Source organism: Chiloscyllium plagiosum, chromosome 9, assembly GCF_004010195.1.
Source record: "Chiloscyllium plagiosum isolate BGI_BamShark_2017 chromosome 9, ASM401019v2, whole genome shotgun sequence".
Taxonomy (NCBI): domain Eukaryota; kingdom Metazoa; phylum Chordata; class Chondrichthyes; order Orectolobiformes; family Hemiscylliidae; genus Chiloscyllium; species Chiloscyllium plagiosum.
In genome coordinates this window covers 77,181,208-77,199,999 of record NC_057718.1, presented here as the reverse complement: position 1 = coordinate 77,199,999, position 18,792 = coordinate 77,181,208, and the positions used below count along the sequence as shown (strand labels likewise).

The 18,792-nt window shown below is 38.2% G+C and overlaps 2 protein-coding genes across 2 annotated transcripts in view; both read right to left on the bottom strand.

The window, feature by feature from the left end:
• Nucleotides 1-11,414, bottom strand: part of LOC122552959 (centromere protein J-like) — a 129,525-nt gene extending 118,111 nt beyond the window's left edge. The window contains exons 1-2 of the mRNA XM_043696273.1: nucleotides 10,701-11,414; nucleotides 1,106-1,235 (exon numbers count right to left, since the gene is read on the bottom strand). Coding sequence (XP_043552208.1) covers nucleotides 1,106-1,235; nucleotides 10,701-11,343 — 773 coding nt within the window. The 5' untranslated portion in view covers nucleotides 11,344-11,414. The remainder of the gene's footprint in view (nucleotides 1-1,105; nucleotides 1,236-10,700) is intronic.
• LOC122553260 (centromere protein J-like) overlaps nucleotides 11,345-18,792 on the bottom strand; it is a 68,869-nt gene continuing 61,421 nt past the window's right edge. The window contains exons 6-7 of the mRNA XM_043696845.1: nucleotides 11,490-12,309; nucleotides 11,345-11,382 (exon numbers count right to left, since the gene is read on the bottom strand). Coding sequence (XP_043552780.1) covers nucleotides 11,345-11,382; nucleotides 11,490-12,309 — 858 coding nt within the window. The remainder of the gene's footprint in view (nucleotides 11,383-11,489; nucleotides 12,310-18,792) is intronic.

The following is an 18,792-nucleotide window of genomic DNA, read 5'->3' as shown; positions in this document are numbered from 1 at the left end:
GTTAGGCATGCAGTCGGAGATCGGCGAAGGGGCGGGGTTAGGCGTGGTGACGGAACTCGCCAGGGGGGCGGGGTTAGGCGTGGAGATCGGCGTGGGGGCGGAGACACATGCGGCGTTGTGGGCGTGTAGGTTAGTGACGTCACTGGGGGCGGAAGTGGCTGCGGCGACCGCAGAGACAGAGTTATTCCCCATAGCCACGGGGGTCGCGAATCTTCCTGAAGAAGGGTTTATGCCCGAAACGTCGATTCTCCTGGTCCCTGGATGCTGCCTGACCTGCTGCGCTTTTCCAGCAACACATTTCCAGCTCTGATCTCCAGCATCTGCAGACCTCACTTTCTCCTATAAATCTACAGTCATTCAGATTTATGGACAATGAAAAGAAGAACTTTCCATCAATAGTACAGGTTATTCTGCTATAACGTGTTTCGTTAACACGAATTCACTACAATGCGATTGGGGACACTTTTTAAAGCATGAACCTTTAAAGGTTCTGACTGTATAGATGAAATAAGACTGAGGTAATCAATTTGCAAACACATCAGGTGGAGTTCCATTCCATTATATAACTCTGCACTATTGACTATGGAGACCACTGAGAAGTGCTCAGAGCAGACACTGACTACAGTAATAACCCCTAACATTGAAATAGGATTATGTAATTTATCAACAGATATAGAGATTAAACCTTCCATGTTTCTGTCATTCAGCAATCCTTATCCACCAATTTTACTTCCTCAACTGATTGAACATACATAACACATGACAGAGAATAAACACAGGTTGAAATGGTCACAGCAAGACAATTATGACACAGTCATTTTCTTTCAACATTTCATCTTTTATCTAAAGGTGGAACAAATTGTGATGATGTCAATTCCAGATGCTAAAGGATATCAGTGGTTGGATGGGCATGACGACATTTTAATAATAGTGTCAGCCTTTGCACCACAATGGACTGAACTTGGGTGCTAGACAGTGTGTGTGGAGGGTTCAGAGGATGATAATGTGACAAGTCATTTTGTCTGCAGTTATTGGTCGTTTCACTTCAGTAAGTGTGGAATAGAATCTGCTTACAAGCAGACATGATCATAATTTTGAAACCTACCTGAGACTTTCCATGGCTAGTTCTTGTTTCTCTTTCATTTTGGCTAATGTTGTGTTTTCTACTTTGAAGCGTTCAATTTCTGTTTCCAGTTGTAGAAGTTTGACTTGGAGTTGTCTGGATTGATCATCTTCTATATGATTTAAAACAATACATAATAATTTAAAACGACAATTGTTTTGTTTAACAGCCGAAACAACATCAAATGATTTACTGGATCCTGGTTATTATTTCTAATTTAAAAATAACATCCAGGAAGTCACTATCCAGGGAGAACGAGCCATTTAGATACAAAATTGGCTTGAAGGTAAGAGGCGTGGTTGATGGTGCAGGTTTGTTTTTCAGACTGGAGGCTTGTGACCAGCAGTGTACCAGAATGATCAGTGCTGAGTCCACTGTTTTTTGTCATTTGTGTAAATGATTTGGATGTGAATATAGGAGGAATGGTTAGTAAGTTAGCAGGTGACACCAAAATTGGTGGTGTGGTGGAGAGTGAAGATTATCTCAGAGTACAAAGGGACCTTGATCAGATGGGCCAATAGGAGGAGCAGCAGATGGAATTTAATTTCGGTAAATGCGAAGTGTTGCGTTTTGGTAAGGCAAATCAGGGCAGGACTTATACACTTAACAGTTGGTCTTGGGGACTATTGCAAAAGAAACAGACCTTAGGGTACAGGTTCATAGTTCCTTGAAGGTGGAATCACAGGTAAATAGAGTAGTGAAGAAGACTTTTGGTACACTTGTTTTATGGGTCAGTGCATTGAGTATAGGAGTTGGGATGTTATGTGATGGCTGTACAGGACATTAGTTAGGCTACTTTTGGAATACTGCATTCAATTCTGGTCTCACTTCTATAGGAAAAATGTTGTTAAACTTGAAAGGGGGCAGAAAAAAATTACAAGTATGTTACCAGGGTTTGAGCTATAGGGAGAGGCTGAACAGGCTGGGACTATTTTCCTTGGAGATTGAGGGGTAACCTGATAGAGGTTTATAAAATCATGAGGGGCATGGATAGGGTGAATAACCAGGTTGAAAGTGATGAACGGCTTTTGCCCGAAACGTTAATTTTCCTGAATACCCAGGGTCTTTTTCCCAAGTTACTGGAGTCCAAAAGTAGATGGCATAGATGAGAGGGGAAAGATATAAAAGTGATCTAAGGAGCAACTTGTTCACGCAGAGGGTGGTGAGTGTATGGAATGAACTGACAGAGAATGTGATGGATGCTGGTAAAATTACAAGATTTGAAAGGCACCTGGATGGGTATATAATTTGGAAGGTTTACAGGGATATAGACCAAGTGCTAGTGAATGGGACTAGGTTAACTTAGGATATCTGGTCAGGATGGACGAGTTGGACTGTGCTGCACAAGTCTATGAATTTCCATCACATCATAGGGCTGAAGCTTGCCAGAAGTCAGCTTAGTAGCATTTTGAAGAGACTGAGTGAGTTTTCTTGTGCTATTTTTTTCCAAACATGCCTCATTAACTGTGTGTCACACTATGTATACCACTTGTCCTACTCTCTCATCAACATAAGTTGAAGTTCTAGCCACAAGTTGTAAATGTCCTGGCTTCCTACTTTCTATCAACAAATCCTCTATTCATACTAATTTAAAACTTTCAAGTGTACAAATCGTTATCTTGTGTTAACCTTTTTTAGGGTACCTCACCAATTTTCTTTTTGAAATCCAAGTAAACCACATCCATAGACTTCCTTTTATTAATTCCATTATTTTTATCCCCCCAGAAAACTAATAAATATGTCAAATTTGCTATTTGAGCTAATCACACTTTGCATTGTTAAGTTTTCTCCAATAAATAATTCCAGCATCTTCCCAATGACTGATGTCACCCTAATTGACCTATAGTTCCCTTGTTTTCTTTCTTCCTCCATTCTTGAATAGCTGCACTAAATTTGCTAACTTCCAATCTGCACAGACTAGTCCAGAATCTGGATTTTTTTCTAAAGTATTAGCCTGTGCATCTACTGTCTCTGCTACTGTTTCTTTTAGAACCTGAATGCATAGATTATAAGGTCCTGGGAGTTTGGCAGATTTTAATCACTCAAATTATTTTCAGTATACTTTTTCTGCTGCCAGTAATTATCCTAATTTCATCATTGTTACCAGCCAATTGTTACCATTGTTACCATTGTTTTATTTCTAGTAAGTAATCCTCAATTTTCTATTATGAAAACAGATATATTTGTTCAATGTCTCTGCCATTTCTTCAGTCTCCATAATAATTTATCTGGTCTATGGCATATATATCTATATTGGCTACTCTCTTCTTTATTCCATTATAAATGTGAAAGTAGCAAGTTTTAATGGCGAAAGTAGAAACGTAGTGTCTGAAAATAAAAGTTTTTAAAGTATTATTACATCTTATGTCATTGCTCATGGTAAATCAGTGATTTTTTTTTTAATGCATAGAATTGTTGTGCTATGTAGTATTACCGGCAAACTGATTCACTAGCTTTAAAGATTGTCCTGGGATCATGCAGTGTTGGCAGTCATACCAATACTTTATGGCAGGCTCCAGAAATGCGGGAGAGAATCCCAGATTGCAACAACACTGAAGAGGGAGTTTTAAGAAATGCTCGAATTATTAGGAAAGGAATCCTAGGCATAGGATTCACACAGATATTGGGAAAGGTATTCTCATTGTCTAGGAACAATGGAATGGCATTGGGAAACACTAAACTTACAGTTAGAGGGTTGTGAGCATATAAGATAGATTCTAAGTTCCAGGTGTGGTGAGGAACAAAGTATGGAGAAAGTGTTCCTGACAGCTAGTAAAGTTCAGGAGGTTGGAACAATGCTTGAGACATTTTGACCACACATATCACTACTCTAAATTGTCTATATCAGAGCAATACTGACAGACAGCTATTTACCAGATGAAACATTAATAGTCAGATATCACTAAAAATAGAGGGGGATTAATTCAATTCCTCAACCCCATTCCCCATGCAATAATTTATGTCTAATCTAATTGTTACTTTAACTCCATTTTCTTGCTGTCCCAAACAAATCTCAACTCCTTTAAAGCAAAATTGTGTCTAATTCAGGATTCAAAGATCCGGTCTCCAGTATTAGCAGTGGAACAGAATTTCAAAGACTTCTGAAAGAAGAAAATTCTCTCCTTCTACTTCTTAACAGGCCAACATCTTAATGTTAAACTGAGCTCATTAGTTCTAAGCTCCCACACAAGGGAGAACTTGAATCCTCTCAGCATTCATCTTGTCAAACTCCTGCAGAATCTTATTTGTTTTAATAAAAGCATCTTCCAACTTCAAAAAGACTAAATCCAATATGTTCAACCTTTCTTCATAAAGCAAATCTTTTCTCTCAGAAATCAGCCTACTTACCTGTCTTCAATTTAGGTATATCTCTTCTTATGTATAACAACCAAAATTATACACAGCTTTCCAACAATGTCCTGTACAGTTCTGATAAAACAGATTTAATTTTATAATCTAATCCCCTTGCAATAAAGACCAACATTCAGTTTGCTTTACTAATTATTTGCAGTACCTACATGCAAACATTATGTAATTCATGTACAAGGTGACCTAGTACCTCTGTGCAGAAACATTCTGAAGTCTCTTCATTCAATAATCTGCTTTCCATTCTTCCCATCAATGTGGACAATCTCTAATTTTCCTACATCACATTCCATTTTTTTTTGCTCACTCACTTTACCTATCTATTTATTTTGCAGACTCTTTATATTTTCGTCACAACTCCTCTCCGACTGTATTTGTACCATTAGCAAATATAACAGCCCTTAATCTAAACAATAATAAAGATCATATATAACTGAGGTCCCATCTGCTCTCTCAAACAACAGCCAGAAGGGAGGACAGAGCAGAGGGCGGAGAGTGAAGATAATTGTAAAAATTTTAACTAATGAACATGTTCACATAGAGGGTAGGTGGCACTGGGTTAAAAAGGCGAACATGAGTAGAATGGGCTTTAATGTAGCTTTTTAACTCAGCTACTGAATTAGTTTACTGTTTCTGGATTTCCTGACCAACAGGGGCAGATAGATACAATGATGAACCACACTTAACTGTTCAAACCTCGGTAACTAAAAGGAACTGAACATGGATCAGAAGGATGCATGCCACAACTGTCAGAACACACTTCAATTTTGGAGTCTCAAAGATGAAAGAACGTCCCAACTAAATACCACATTGGTACTCGGGAGGTCATTTTATAACCTTAAAGGGCCTGCAGGCAGATGCTTTCCCAGCACATGTGAGAGAGATGTCTCTGTAACAAAGCAGGTATAGCTGCAAGTTATTGAGAAGCTCACCTAAGAGAGTGAGGTCTCTTTCTTGTGGATACATCAGAGACCTAGTGGTATTGTTGTTGGATTAGTAATCTAGAAACCCAATTAATGTTCTGGGAATTCAGGGTCAAATCATAACACAGCAGATGATGGAATTTGCATTCAATTGCAAAAAGTCTAGAATTAAAAGTCTAATAATGTTGTAAAAGCTAATCAGGTTCACTCATGTCCTTGAAGGAAAGAAACTGTTGTCCTTACCTTATTTGGCTTACATGTAACTCCTGACCCATAGCAATATGGTTGACTCTAAACTGAGTTATGAATGGCCAAAAGTCATTCAGTTATATCAACTACTATAAAATCTAAAGGAAAAGAGTTAATAAAGTAAGTGTTTGCCCAGTAGAAAAACATTTCCAGAAATTTAGTAGTGGAGAATAAACAGATGACAGATAGACTGAACAGATAGTTTTCACCACTCTTAACTATACAGGATGCAAATACCACTTCAGAAATAGCTATAAACCAAGAATTGAAAGGAAATAAGGGAGGGAGGGAAGGAGGTACTCAAGAAATTTACAATTGCTACAGAGGTGGTACTGAGTAAATAGTTGGAACTGCAAGTTGATAAATCCCCACATCCTTAAAAGAAGTAGCTAGTGTGACATTTGATAAATTGGTTTTAATTTTCCAAAATTTGGATTGAAAAGATTCCTTTAGTTTGGAAAACCGCTAACGTAACCCCGTTGTTCAAAAATGAAGGGAGGAAAAATACAAGAAGGTACAGGCCTTTTAGCTTAACATCTGTTATAGGAAAATGTTAGAATATTATTAAAAACATTATAACAGTGTACTTTGATAAGTTCAAGGAAATCAGAGGAGTCAACATGGCTTTGTCAAAGAGAGCGTATTGTAGAGAAAGACATAGAGGCTAGGAAACTCAGGGAAATAAATATTTATGCCTTGAAAGTAGTCCACATTACAAAAGATGAGGTGCTGGAGTCTTAAAAAACATAAGGTGGATGAATGTCCAGGACTTGATCAAACGTATCCCAGGATGTTGTGGCAAGTTAGGGAAGAAATTGCGAGGCTCCTAGCAGAGACATTTGTATCACCTATAGACATGGGTGAGGTGCCATAGGACTGGAGGATGGCTACTGTTGTGCTTTATTTTATAAGGCTGCAAGGAGAAGACTAGAGACTATAGACTGGTGAGTCTAGCATCTAAGTTGTTGGAGGGGATTCTGAGAGATAGGATTTACATCCATTTGGAAAGGCAAGGTCTGATTAGGGATAGTCAGCATAGCTTTGTGCATGAGAAATTGTGTCTCACAACCTGATTGAGTTTTTTGAAGATGTAACCAAAAAATATTGATGAGAGCAGAGCAGCAGACATTGTCTACATGGACTTTAGTAAAACCTTTAACAAGATTCCACATGGTAGACTGATCAGTAAAATTAGTTTATATGGGTTTCGGGGAGAGCTTAAATTAGCTTGACAGTGGGAGACAGAGGGTAGTAGTGGAGGGTCGTTTTTTTGGACTGAAGGCTTATGTTCCATAAAGATCAGTGTTGGGTCCACTGTTGTTTGTCATTTATTAAACAATTTGGATGAGAATTTAGGAAGAAGTTAGTAAGTTTGCAGATGTCACCAAAATAGATGGCATAGTCGACAGTAAATAAGGTTATCTAAGATTACAAATGAATCTTGATGTTTTGGGCCAATAGGCTGAGGAGAAGCAGATAGAGTTTAATTTGGATAAATGTGGGGTATTGCATTTTGGTAAAGTGAACAAGGGCAGGATTTATACAATTAATGGTAGGGCCCTGGGTGGTGTTGCAGAACAGAGAGACCTAGGAGTTCATGTATATAGTTCTTTGAAAGTTGTGTCACAGGTAAACAGATTGGTTAAGAAGGCAGTTAGCACTCTTGCCTTCATTGCTTGAGAATGCAGTATAGGATTTGGAACATCATGTTAAGATTGTACAGGATGTTGGTGAGGCCACTTTTGGAGTATTGTGTACAGTTCTGGTTGCCCTGCTATAGGAAGGATATTATGAGGGTTCAGAAAAAACTCATCAGAATGTTGCTGGGACTGGAGGGTTTGAATTATAAGGAGAGGCTGGATAGGTTGGGACTTTTTTCACAGGAGTTTGGGAGTTGAGGGATGATTTTATAGAGGTTTATAAAATCACGAGAGGCATAGCTAAGGTGAACAGCAAAGGTCTTTTCCTTAGAGTGGGGAGTTCAAAACAAGGGTGCATATTTTTAAGGTGAGTGGAGAAAGATTTAGAAGGGACTTGAGGGCCCCTTTTTTTTTTACACAGATGGTGGTTCATGTGTCGAATGAACTGCCAGAGGAAGTGGTGGATGCAAGTACAGTTAAACCATTTAAAAACATTTGGATGGGTCCATGAATAGGAAACGTTTAGATGGATATGGGCCAAATGCAGGCAAGAGGGGCTAATTTAGTTTATTTTGTTTGTTTGCAAAATCAGAGATTATAAAGAGGTTGAATCAGTTTGGTGAATATAGAATCCAAAGTTGTGGATCCAGTTAATGCCACTAGAGGAAAACACATAAATGTGAAATGAGAAGGAGACGAGCATAGATCTTTTTGGAATTCAGAAGTAGAGGCTGGATATTCATAGAATCATGGAGTCATACAGCAGGGAAACAGACCCTTCAGTCCAACCAGTCCATGCTGACCATAATCCCAAACTAAACTAGTCTGACTGTCTGTGCTTGGCCCATACTCCTCCAAACATATGTAAGGGAGAAACTAGATAAGGATAGTATTCCCACCTAGTTGGATTCCAAACTAAAAGGGAATGGTGCAGGGTCAATCATGCTGAAGAATGCGATCAAGTTGATTTGGGAGGCACTGACAAGTATCAGACAGTATCATTTCTGACTTTCATTACAGCCATTTAATTGCATGGGCAGGGGTGGAAATTGGATTACAAGGATTATTCAACAAATAACTGTAGAAAAGATAAGTATAAATTTAGGAGATGAAATTACATTCTAAGGCTTTTGGAGGACAGTTATTTTCCCTCCTCTCCCTTTCTCCATCATCTTCTTCCCCTTTTCCTCTGCTTTTTTTTTAACCTTTCTACTCTTCGTCTTTCTATACACTCATTTCAACCAACATTTTTATTCTTCTCTTCCTATTCTCTTACCTTCCTTCACATCTCTTTTCTGTCTCCTCTTCTCCACCCTTTATGGTGATTACAGTACACTGGTCTATGATAACGACATGATCTTAGAAAGGGATAACATCACCAAGATGTCAGAGATCTGTTTTAACTTAACCTTAATTGCTTTACAGACTGAAATACGTTTGAATTGTAATCATTATTGTAATAAGGGAAATGTATCTGCCAACTTGAGCACAGCAAAATCTAACAGAAAACAGAAATGAGATAATGTCCACCCTTGTGTTACTGGGTCAGGGCTAAATATTGGCCAATACACTAGGAAGAGCTCCATTGCTCTTCTTCAAATTATGCTAGCATTTCATTTACATCCATCTGGAAGGGCATGAGTTCAATATCTCATCCAAACATAGGCACTTCCAACACTGCAATACTCCTTCAGTATCTCACTGAACTAAGATATGGCCTGGAGTGTCCACATAATTGTGCTGGTTTAGACAACACACATAACTTGATAAGTTTTGACCAGGATAGATAAATCTGATGGGATCACACATTGAAAAAACTAGCCGCGTGCAACAGCTACATTTTAAAAGAAACACTGACTCTAAGATGAATTACTCATCACTAGAAGTTTCTATTGATTTGTAGGCTTTCAAGGATGATCCAATAATTAAATTGGAACTTTAGGATGCAAGAACATTACCAACTACTGTCAAAATGAATGTTTTTAAAAAATAAGGAACTACTTTACCCCAATCTACCTTGAAAATGCTTATTACAATTACAGCAAGGCATGTAGGCTTTCTCAAATTTTGGGGTGGCATGGTGGCTCAGTGGTTAGCACTGTTGCTTCACACAACCAGGGTCCCAGGTTCGATTCCAGCCTCGGGCTGTGTGGAGTTTGCACGTTCTCCCCGTGTCTGCGTGGGTCCCCTCTAGGTGCTCCAGTTTCCTCCCACAGTCCAAAGATGTGCAGGTTAGGTGAATTGGCTAGGCTAAATTGCCCATAGTGCTAGGTGCTCTAGTCAGAGGGAAATGGGGCTGGGTGGGTTACTCTTCGGAAGGTTGCTGTGGACTGGTTGGGCCGAAGGGCCTGTTTCCACACTGTAGGGAATCTAATCTAAAGAGGCAGAAAGCATTACTAAAATTATTGTTTTTTGTGATCAAGCCATTCTAGCTACTCAATCTGTACCAAGTTAGCATTCTTAAATATTACAAGAACAGTACAAAAAAAATTAAAACATCACCCAAGCCTGTTGGTTCATTGAAGTTACTGTAAACGAATTGCAAAATTGGCAATTTGTTTTGGAATTAATGACTAAATCCAAAACTGAAACTCTACCTTTATGTTTTAAAGAATCTCGTGTGAGGTTTAAACCAACAACCTTCTGACAAAGAGACACGTAGCATTACTTGGCAGTGCTGATACATTAAGACCATAAAACCATAAGACATAGGAGTGGAAGTAAGGCCATTCGGCCCATCGAGTCCACTCCGCCATTCAATCATGGCTGATGCGCATTTCAGCTCCACTTACCAGCGTTCTCCCATTAATAAGGAAGGACTTGTTTTGGCATTTTTTTCCTTGCTTATTATAAAATTATTGCAACTATTTATGGCATTGGCAAAATATAACATATTTAGTGCACACATACTTTTCTTTTTTTGCCTGTATGCAACGTCACGGGAGATTAATTACTACAAAGGAATGGTACAGCAATATAGTCATGTTTTTTCTCCTTTTAATCTTTCAAAGACTTTACTTGAGAATGACTTTATACATAAACCCATTTAAATACCATAGTGTGTATCAGAATAGGTCGCTTTTAGCAATGACCACAATTTGTTTATCTGCAATTCTGCTTGTTTGAGAGTTATCAAGGTCATCATCACCAAGTTGCAGCAGTCAAGTGGTGTAAGCAGGATTATTTGTATTAAGTGCTCAGAGTTTCGATCAATCTTTAATCAAAGTTATAAGCAGTACATCAGAATATATCTTCCTCACTCCTCAAAGATTCTCTTCCAACAACAGAACTTCCTATATACATTCCACCATACTCTACTTGCTAAAATGAGCAAAATTATGAATTGTAGTTGCACAGCTCGAGTGTGAATTTGAATAATTTCACTTCACAGATACATACCTTGAATATTTGCACTGCTTGAGTTCATCTGCGCTGGAAGGTCAGAATTTCTTGACATCTTTGGTTGAGAATGAAGTACTGCTGACTGACCAGAAGTAGAAAGTTGCATCAGATCTGGTTCTTTAGAATCACAAGTTTGAGTGTTCGTAAAACTACTGCCACATTTTTTTACAAAGTTTGCCTTCCTTCTCATAACCTTGTTTTTATTTCTTGTTGGCCTGTTATTTGGAAAATGAAATCTCCTTTCATTTGTCTTGAGCTCTAAAGTTTCATTTTCACTGCTACTGGTGCTGCTCAGTGCATTATGTTTCACAGTAGACTTTCCAGATTTTGACCTACAGTATATAGAATGCTGAGAAGTTTGAACTCTTGTACTTGTTTCTTCTATTTCACTTGGGGCATCACTCGCATAGTCCACATCATCTGACAAGTCTAAGTTTTTGTCAGTCTGACCAGAAGTTTGTAGAATTTCTTTCATAGGGTGTGTGTGGTACTGAGATTTTGGACAAACATCCTCATTGTCAGTACTGTCTGTTTCAGCATTTGATGCACCACAACTTAGACTGTTGTTCTTTAAAACAAAGCCCAGACTATGTTCATTATTCGCGAGTGGTACCAATCCCGTAGTTCTAAAACTATCCATGTCATGATCTTTTATTTGCTGGTTTCTGAAATTTGCACTCTGGCACAGTAAACCATCAGTAGCAACTTGAATTATTTTGTCATTTATTCTTTTAAAGCCTATGCTTGGACTTATTCTGTCCAGCAACTTTTTGGAATCTGTGTTACTGGCTATATCTTCATTTTGGGCTTTCTCTGCCTGCTGTTGGTCCAGATTGGTCGTCTGGTCTATATTTTCTGTTCTCTTATTACTTAAGCATTCCAGATGAGAAACCTTATTGAAATATGGCTGTTCATTTGAAGATTCCTGTAGCTGGTTCATCTTAATCTGTCCAATTTGTTGGCCTTGGTTCTGCCTCTCCATGCTTTCATGGGAAAAACTATTTGGGCAATTCTTTAATTGTAAATCAACTCCAATTAAGTGCTGATTTTCTAGAGCATTTATGTTTAAACTTCCTTTACTAGTTCTTCCTTGGGATTCCTCTAGAGTGGTAATATCCTCTTCTTGACTGTCCTGCTGAACATGGTGGCATCCACTCTTCCTTCTGTCAGAGTATTTATGAGGCGATTCAACTTTGATTGGTGGTTCTGCTACGTTTATGTCACTTTGAATACCCTCATCTGTACTATTCTTGATTTCGTCCAGTTTTTCTTTCAATGTGTGATCCTTTATTTTGGTCTCTTCCAGGGAGTTATCAATACAGACAGACTTCATTGCTTTTGATTCCACAAGTTCTGAACTATCAACTTGTTTTTTTGAAATTAATTGCTTTTTGTTCTGATGTTTTTTATTCTCATTGAGCAAGGGTAAGGAAAATCGGTGTTGACTGCTAAAACTAACTTTTTTAGGAAATTGTTTGGTGGATTTGCAAACTGGACTCCTGTTTTCTTCCTTGAGGATATTTTCTTTGTTCTTCTCAAAGCGTGCAATGCCTTCTCCACGCTTCAGGAAAGTCTTTTTTGGAGCCACCTTCACTTCATTAATATCCTGTAGAACAACCAAAAAGATTTGTTTTTGCATTAGATTCAAAGAAACGCTATGATGCTGATACAATATAAAGATAGCAAACCAGACCAAATCAGCATTTTTATCACTGGATTTGTAACAGAGTGACGTTAGAATATTTAATGACCCTCAAAATTGCTTTATTGCGCCTAATCAGACTTTACAAATAACAGATACATGATACCAAGTTTTTAACTTGAAAAAAATCAACAATGTAGTCTTAATAAATTATAGTAGAACACAGATGAACAAGGCAACCTAATTAATATCTATGATCTCCAAATCTCTTTGAATATATAGCCCACTCACACACAGATGGACAGACACAGTTAAGAAATTAGTAGAAGAAAATAAAAGATTTATAATTTGATAGTTTTATAGTTGTTTCAATGATGCACATTTGGTCTTTATGAAATCCCTTGTAAAGGTGCACAGAATTGTATGTCTTACAGTCTTATAGACTGGTGAATTCCAGAGTCACCAGTCAATGCAAACAGCTTCTGCAGATTTCTTGAGATATTATACTTACTTCTTATAGAGTTCTTTCCTCAGGACTTTCAACAAGTCAATGATGGTGAGAAAGAGCAAAACTAAAAAAAAACTGCTTTCCGGTTTAGCAGTTTCTAAAAAAAAACTGCTTCTTGCTCAAAAACTCAAGTAGAGCCAGTTCATTCCTTGTCTTCCATTCTTCTTCAACATTTTCTGTAATTGGCTAGTCAGTACCAGTCCTCCCTTGATTGAGAAATTCAACATCTAACCAGTCCTTTAGCATAACATCTTGTGCTGAATCATCTAGTGTCCTTAGTACAGTAATCAACCTGCATTATGTTTCCAGGAAAACATCTGTTTTTTGTGCTCTGTTCTTTATCGAAACAAGCTGCTGTTCAAAATTCAAAGTTCTATTCTCAAATGCAACTCAGTTCCAAACCGAAAATGAGAAAAAAATAAAAGGAAACTAGTAATGGTCACAACAATGCAATTGTTACACATTAAATAAGGATTTAGCTTGTTGCAAAATGTGATCCTTTGCAAATGTTTACTGTCATATTTTCCAATTATGACTTGCTCCAACAAAAAATGTTGTATTTCTGTAAAAAAAATAAACCACTGAAGCTTTTCATTTTTTTATTAATCTGGACAGAATTGCAAAAATACCAAATTTCAAAGGGAACAAGAATTTATATTATGTGAGAAAAGGGTGCTAATTTGTTGGCAAGTAGACAAATTGCCCGTAGTGTTAGGTGAAGGGGTAAAATGTAAGGGAATAGGTCTGGGTGGGTTGTTCTTCGGAGGGTTGGTGTAGATTTGTTGGGCTGAAAGGCCTGTTTCCACACTGTAAGTAATCTAATCAATAACCACAACTCAAACAAGGGCATTTACAGAGGAATGAAGAAAGAGTATCTAATGTGAAAATAGATTAATGGGAAGATTAATAAATGAACAGTGGAACATTTAAACAAATATTTGGGCGGCACGGTGGCATAGTGATTAGCACTGCTGCCTCACAGTGCCAGAGACCCGGGTTCAATTCCAGCCTCAGGTGACTCTCTGTGTGGAGTTTGCACATTGTTTGCGTGGGTTTCCTCCGGGTGCTCCGGTTTCCTCCCACAATCCAAAAATATGCAGGTTAGGGCCATGCTAAATTGCCCGTAGTGTTAAGTGAAGGGGTAAATGTTGGGGAATGTGTCTGGGTGGATTACGCTTCGGCGGGTCGGTGTGGACTTGTTGGGCCAAAGGGCCTGTTTCCACACTGTAAGTAATCTAATGTAATCAAAACATTTTGATAGCATGTCTCTTTTTCTCAGCAATATTCTCTCCAGTCTTTTTCTGATTCTGTAACTTCTCTATGCTATTCCTGCACTGAAACCTTTGTTATGAAGTCAGATTTATTGGAACTATCTTCCATTGTTCTGACATTATTCATCACTAGAAATAGATAACAACCTGAAAATAGCTGCTTTAAAACCTTTTAGCCATTTTTTAAACCACATCTAAATTTTGACTACTATTTCTTAGATTATTTCTAAATTAAGAATTTTATGACCATCAGTATTTCTATTTTCTCAGATATTTATGTGGACTTGATATCATATTTGAGGTAAATGTTACTGATTTTGAATATCCTCTGGATGTTCTCTCAAAATGATGCTTGTTACTCTTGTAAGTGGTCTAAATGCTCCATATTCAGAAGTATATTGGTCCTACCCAATATCTAATTATATGTACATATAACCTGGACATATAACTGAACCAGATATAGCACATTTCACTTGTACTCAACTGCTCCAGTTTCTATCAGAGAAAGTTGAGAACCATATGTGAAACAAGTCTGGAATGAACTGTTCAGCTGCTTTATTAAATAGCAACAGAACATACAGAGTAATAGTCAAACCAAAAGTCATTTATTTCTTTCACCAAAAAATGGAAAACATAATAAATACAAATCCTGACTCTTTTTGTGAGGTGTTTGCATTACCTAACCATTTTAACTGCAAGATTATTACCTCATATTTTTTAACTCCCAGTTCCATTTCACCTCAGGTCTCCTGTTTTAAACCTTCTTACTCAGCTAAATCTTATCAAAGGAAGCAGAAGGGGGATGTTTCCGATCGTATATGTCAGGATTTCTCCATAAGGCCTGTAAACTAAAGTGATTATCATTCATCCAAGCACATATCTTTCAGATGCATGCTGGGCAGAATTTTAATTGACAATAAATGGGTTTAGGTCAGGTAATGGGGAAGTCAGGATTTAATTCTTAAAAATCAGACTGCTGATCTAAGTTTAAGCAGGTAGCCAAATCACTTCAAGGAGGTAGATTAGTATTTTAAACTTTATTATCATTCAACATTCCTGGTTTGGTCTGGTCAGTAGCGATTCTCAAACATAAAGGAAACTAACAGTTACATTAAGATGAACACTTTGCTAAATCCAAAAAATTAGTGATTGCATTGTGCCTACCTGGGAAACTTCTTTAACACCCATGCTACCAAAACTCTGTTCTTCTCCACAACATCTACAATCTCATCCTCTCCACAATCTGAATTAGCACTCCATCCCACCACAGATAAGGTTATAAAACACTCTCTGTTCTCCATTAGGAATGCAATCCTTGCCCTAGGCCTCCAATCTCTCTTCCAGAAGGTCTCTGACAATCTTTGCCCCAGTCATGCATTCAAGCCTGTGAGTCCTTTCCATCATTCCATCCCTGATTTTGACAATTCCCTTAATTGACTCTGTTCCCTGGCCACATTCGATTGTTCCCTCTCCCCTACTTTAAAGATGGTCACCTCCCCCTCCCCTGCCCACTAGTGAGAATAGTGAAATAGTTGACCTTTATCAAAAATACTCCATGCCTAACTGAAAGCCAATGCAGTGAATTGGTGTTTACAAGAACAAAAGGTGATCCTGAAGTTACTTCATAAGATGGATGGTGAAATGATGTTTCCCATTCTCCAGGAGTATATTAAGCTGGAGAATGTTTAAAAATTAGGGCTTTTCCATTTCAGTCTGTGATGAACAATTTTATTTTCCGAGACAACGGTTATTCTGAGGAATTCTCTTCATCAGAGAAGCAAAGAGGTTGGGTGATTGAATATATTCAAGGCTGAGTTAGGTAGACTTTTGATTGACAAAGGAATCAAAACAATGAAGGCCAAACAGGCGGAGTTGAGGTCATAATTAGATCAGCCTTGATCTTATTGAATGGCAGAACAGGCTTGAGTGTCAAATGGTCCTGCTCCTGTTCTTAACATTTGTGATTTTGTGAATTCAATTAGTGATGTTATGAACATACTTTGGAGTTAAAGCTACACTGTGGGGAGAATCCTGACTTACAGAATTCCATGGTTTTTGGCCATCCTGTGTTCCTGACTAGTCAAGCAATTAAAACTGGAGATTAAATGAATGGCAATAGTTTCACCCAATACCAGGTTATAGTCCAACAGGTATAATTGGAAGCACTAGTTTTCAGAGCACTGTTCCTTCATCAGGTGGTTGTGGAATCTAAGATCGTAAGACACAGAATTTATAACAAAAGTTTACAGTGTGATGTAACTGAAATTATACTTTCATTATAAATTCATTATAAATTCATTAAACTTTCATTATAAATTCTGTGTCTTACGATCTTATACTCCACAACCACCTGATGAAGGAGCAGCGCTCCGAAAGCTAGTGCTTCCAAATAAACCTGTTGGCCTATAACTTGGTGTTGTGTGATTTTTAACTTTGTACACTCCAGTCCAACATCGGCATCTCCAAATCAATATTTTCACCATATATGATTGTGGATATTAGTTAGCAATCTGTGATAAAATTACAAATTATTTACCATCAAAGATACATTCTGGTGAACAGGGTGTGGGTGTTACATTAGATCCTTGTTGTATGAGGCTTGAAATAGACTGTAAATTATATCATTGATTAAACTGGTTTGTCAGATTTTAATGTACATCAACGTGTGCCTTTTAATGTACATCTGTGATATATTTCCTAATCTCATAAAGGAAGTCAAATGCTAAGCATACTTTCTGGGTCAAACTGAGTCAATGGAAAATAGATTAAAGTAACTGGACATAGATGAGTTAAGAAGAATAGGAGAAAATCAAAGACAAAAGTAAGAGGAAGCCAGAGGGTGGATTGGAGGAAATGGGATGATGAGTAGGGATGGAGAAGTGAATTGGAAGAACCAAGAATAAAGAACAATACTGCACAGGAACAGGCCTGCTGGCCCACCATGACTGCACCAACACGATGCCTTTCAAAACTAAAACTCTTTTGCCTCAGCATGTTCTGCATCCCTCTATTCCCCACCTATTCATATATCTGTCAAATTCCTCTTAAACATTGCTATTGTATCTGCCTCCACCACCTCCTCTGGCAGCACATTCCAGATGTTTACCACTCATATCTCCCTCAAACTTCCCCCTTTTAACTTAAACCTATGTCTGCTAGTAATTGACATTTCTATCATGGGAAAGAGACTCTGACTATCTATGCCTCTCATAATTTTGTAAGCTTCTATCACGTCACCCTCATGTTTTGATGCTCAAGTGAAAAAAACCCTCCAAATCTTAGTAAACTGTTCCTGTATCATCTTCAAAGGCCTTCATATCCTTCTGGTAGCTAGTGATCAGAACTGCACAAAATATTCCAAATGTGGCCTAACTAAAGTATTATACAGCTCAACATGACTTGCCAATTTTATACTCTGTGCCCCAACCAATAAAGGCAAACATACCATATGCCTTCTTGATCGCCTTATCTACTGTGTTGCCACTTTCAGGGAAGTGTGGATTTGTACAACTAGATTGCTCTGTATGTCAATGTCACTAAGGCAGACCTGGGCATTTTACGGCCCGTGGGCCATATCCGGCGCTTGGGTCATTCCTGTCCGGCCCGCATGAGGTCAATCTTAAATTAGAACATAAATGAAAAAGTATTTACGCAATGCACGCAATACAACTGTGTTGCTTTTGTTTTGAAAAGGATGCTTTGTTTATTTACATATGGACGCACATGCGCGTGTATGTGCGTGCGTGCGTGAACAGCTAAAAGTGATGCTTGCTGGCTAGCCCTCAAAATGTCAGCTCACGCCAAGACAAGTTATGTCATATCCCACAAAATAGCCAGAAACAGTAAACCGTTTTCTGAAGGAGAGTTTATTAAGGAGTGCTTGTTGGACTCTGCAGAACTAATATGCCCGGAGAAAAAAAGAGGCATTTGAGAATGTGCCCCTCTCCCAACGCACTGTAACAAGAAGGAATGGGGACATCATGAGAAATCTGGAGCTTCAGCTGCAGCACAGAGCGGTCAACTTTGACTTTTTTTCCTTGGCTTTGGATGAGAGCTGCGACGTATGTGACACAGCCCAGCTACTCATCTTTGTACGTGGGGTAACTACGGACTTTAAAATCACGGAGGAGCTGGCAGCCATGCAGTCAATGAAAGGAACAACAACTGGTAATGATTTGTTCACGGAAGTAAATGCATGTTTGGACTCGGGACGAAAACAGGACAAGCTGGCGGGTGTGACAACGGATGGTTGTCCAAATCTAATGGGAAAAAATGTTGGACTCTTAAAGAGAATGCAGGATAAAGTGACAGAAATTAACCCTGACAGAAATTGGTATTTTTGCATTGTATTATATATCAGGAAGTGTTGTGTAAGTCAGTGTTAAAAATTAACCATGTGGTTGATGTTGTAACTAAAATAGTTAACTTCAACAGGGCAAGAGCTTTGAATCACAGGCAGTTTGTTGCACTTTTGGAGGAAAATGAGACTGAACATCATGACATAGGCTACTGCTCAGCCTGGGCAAAATGCTGAAAAGTGTATGGGACCTGACAGAAGAGATTCAAGATTTCTGTGTGAAGAAAGGGAATGGCATTCCACAGCTTTCAGATGCAGACTGGATTGCAGACCTTGGTTTTGCTGTTGATTTGACTGCACTTATGAATGAA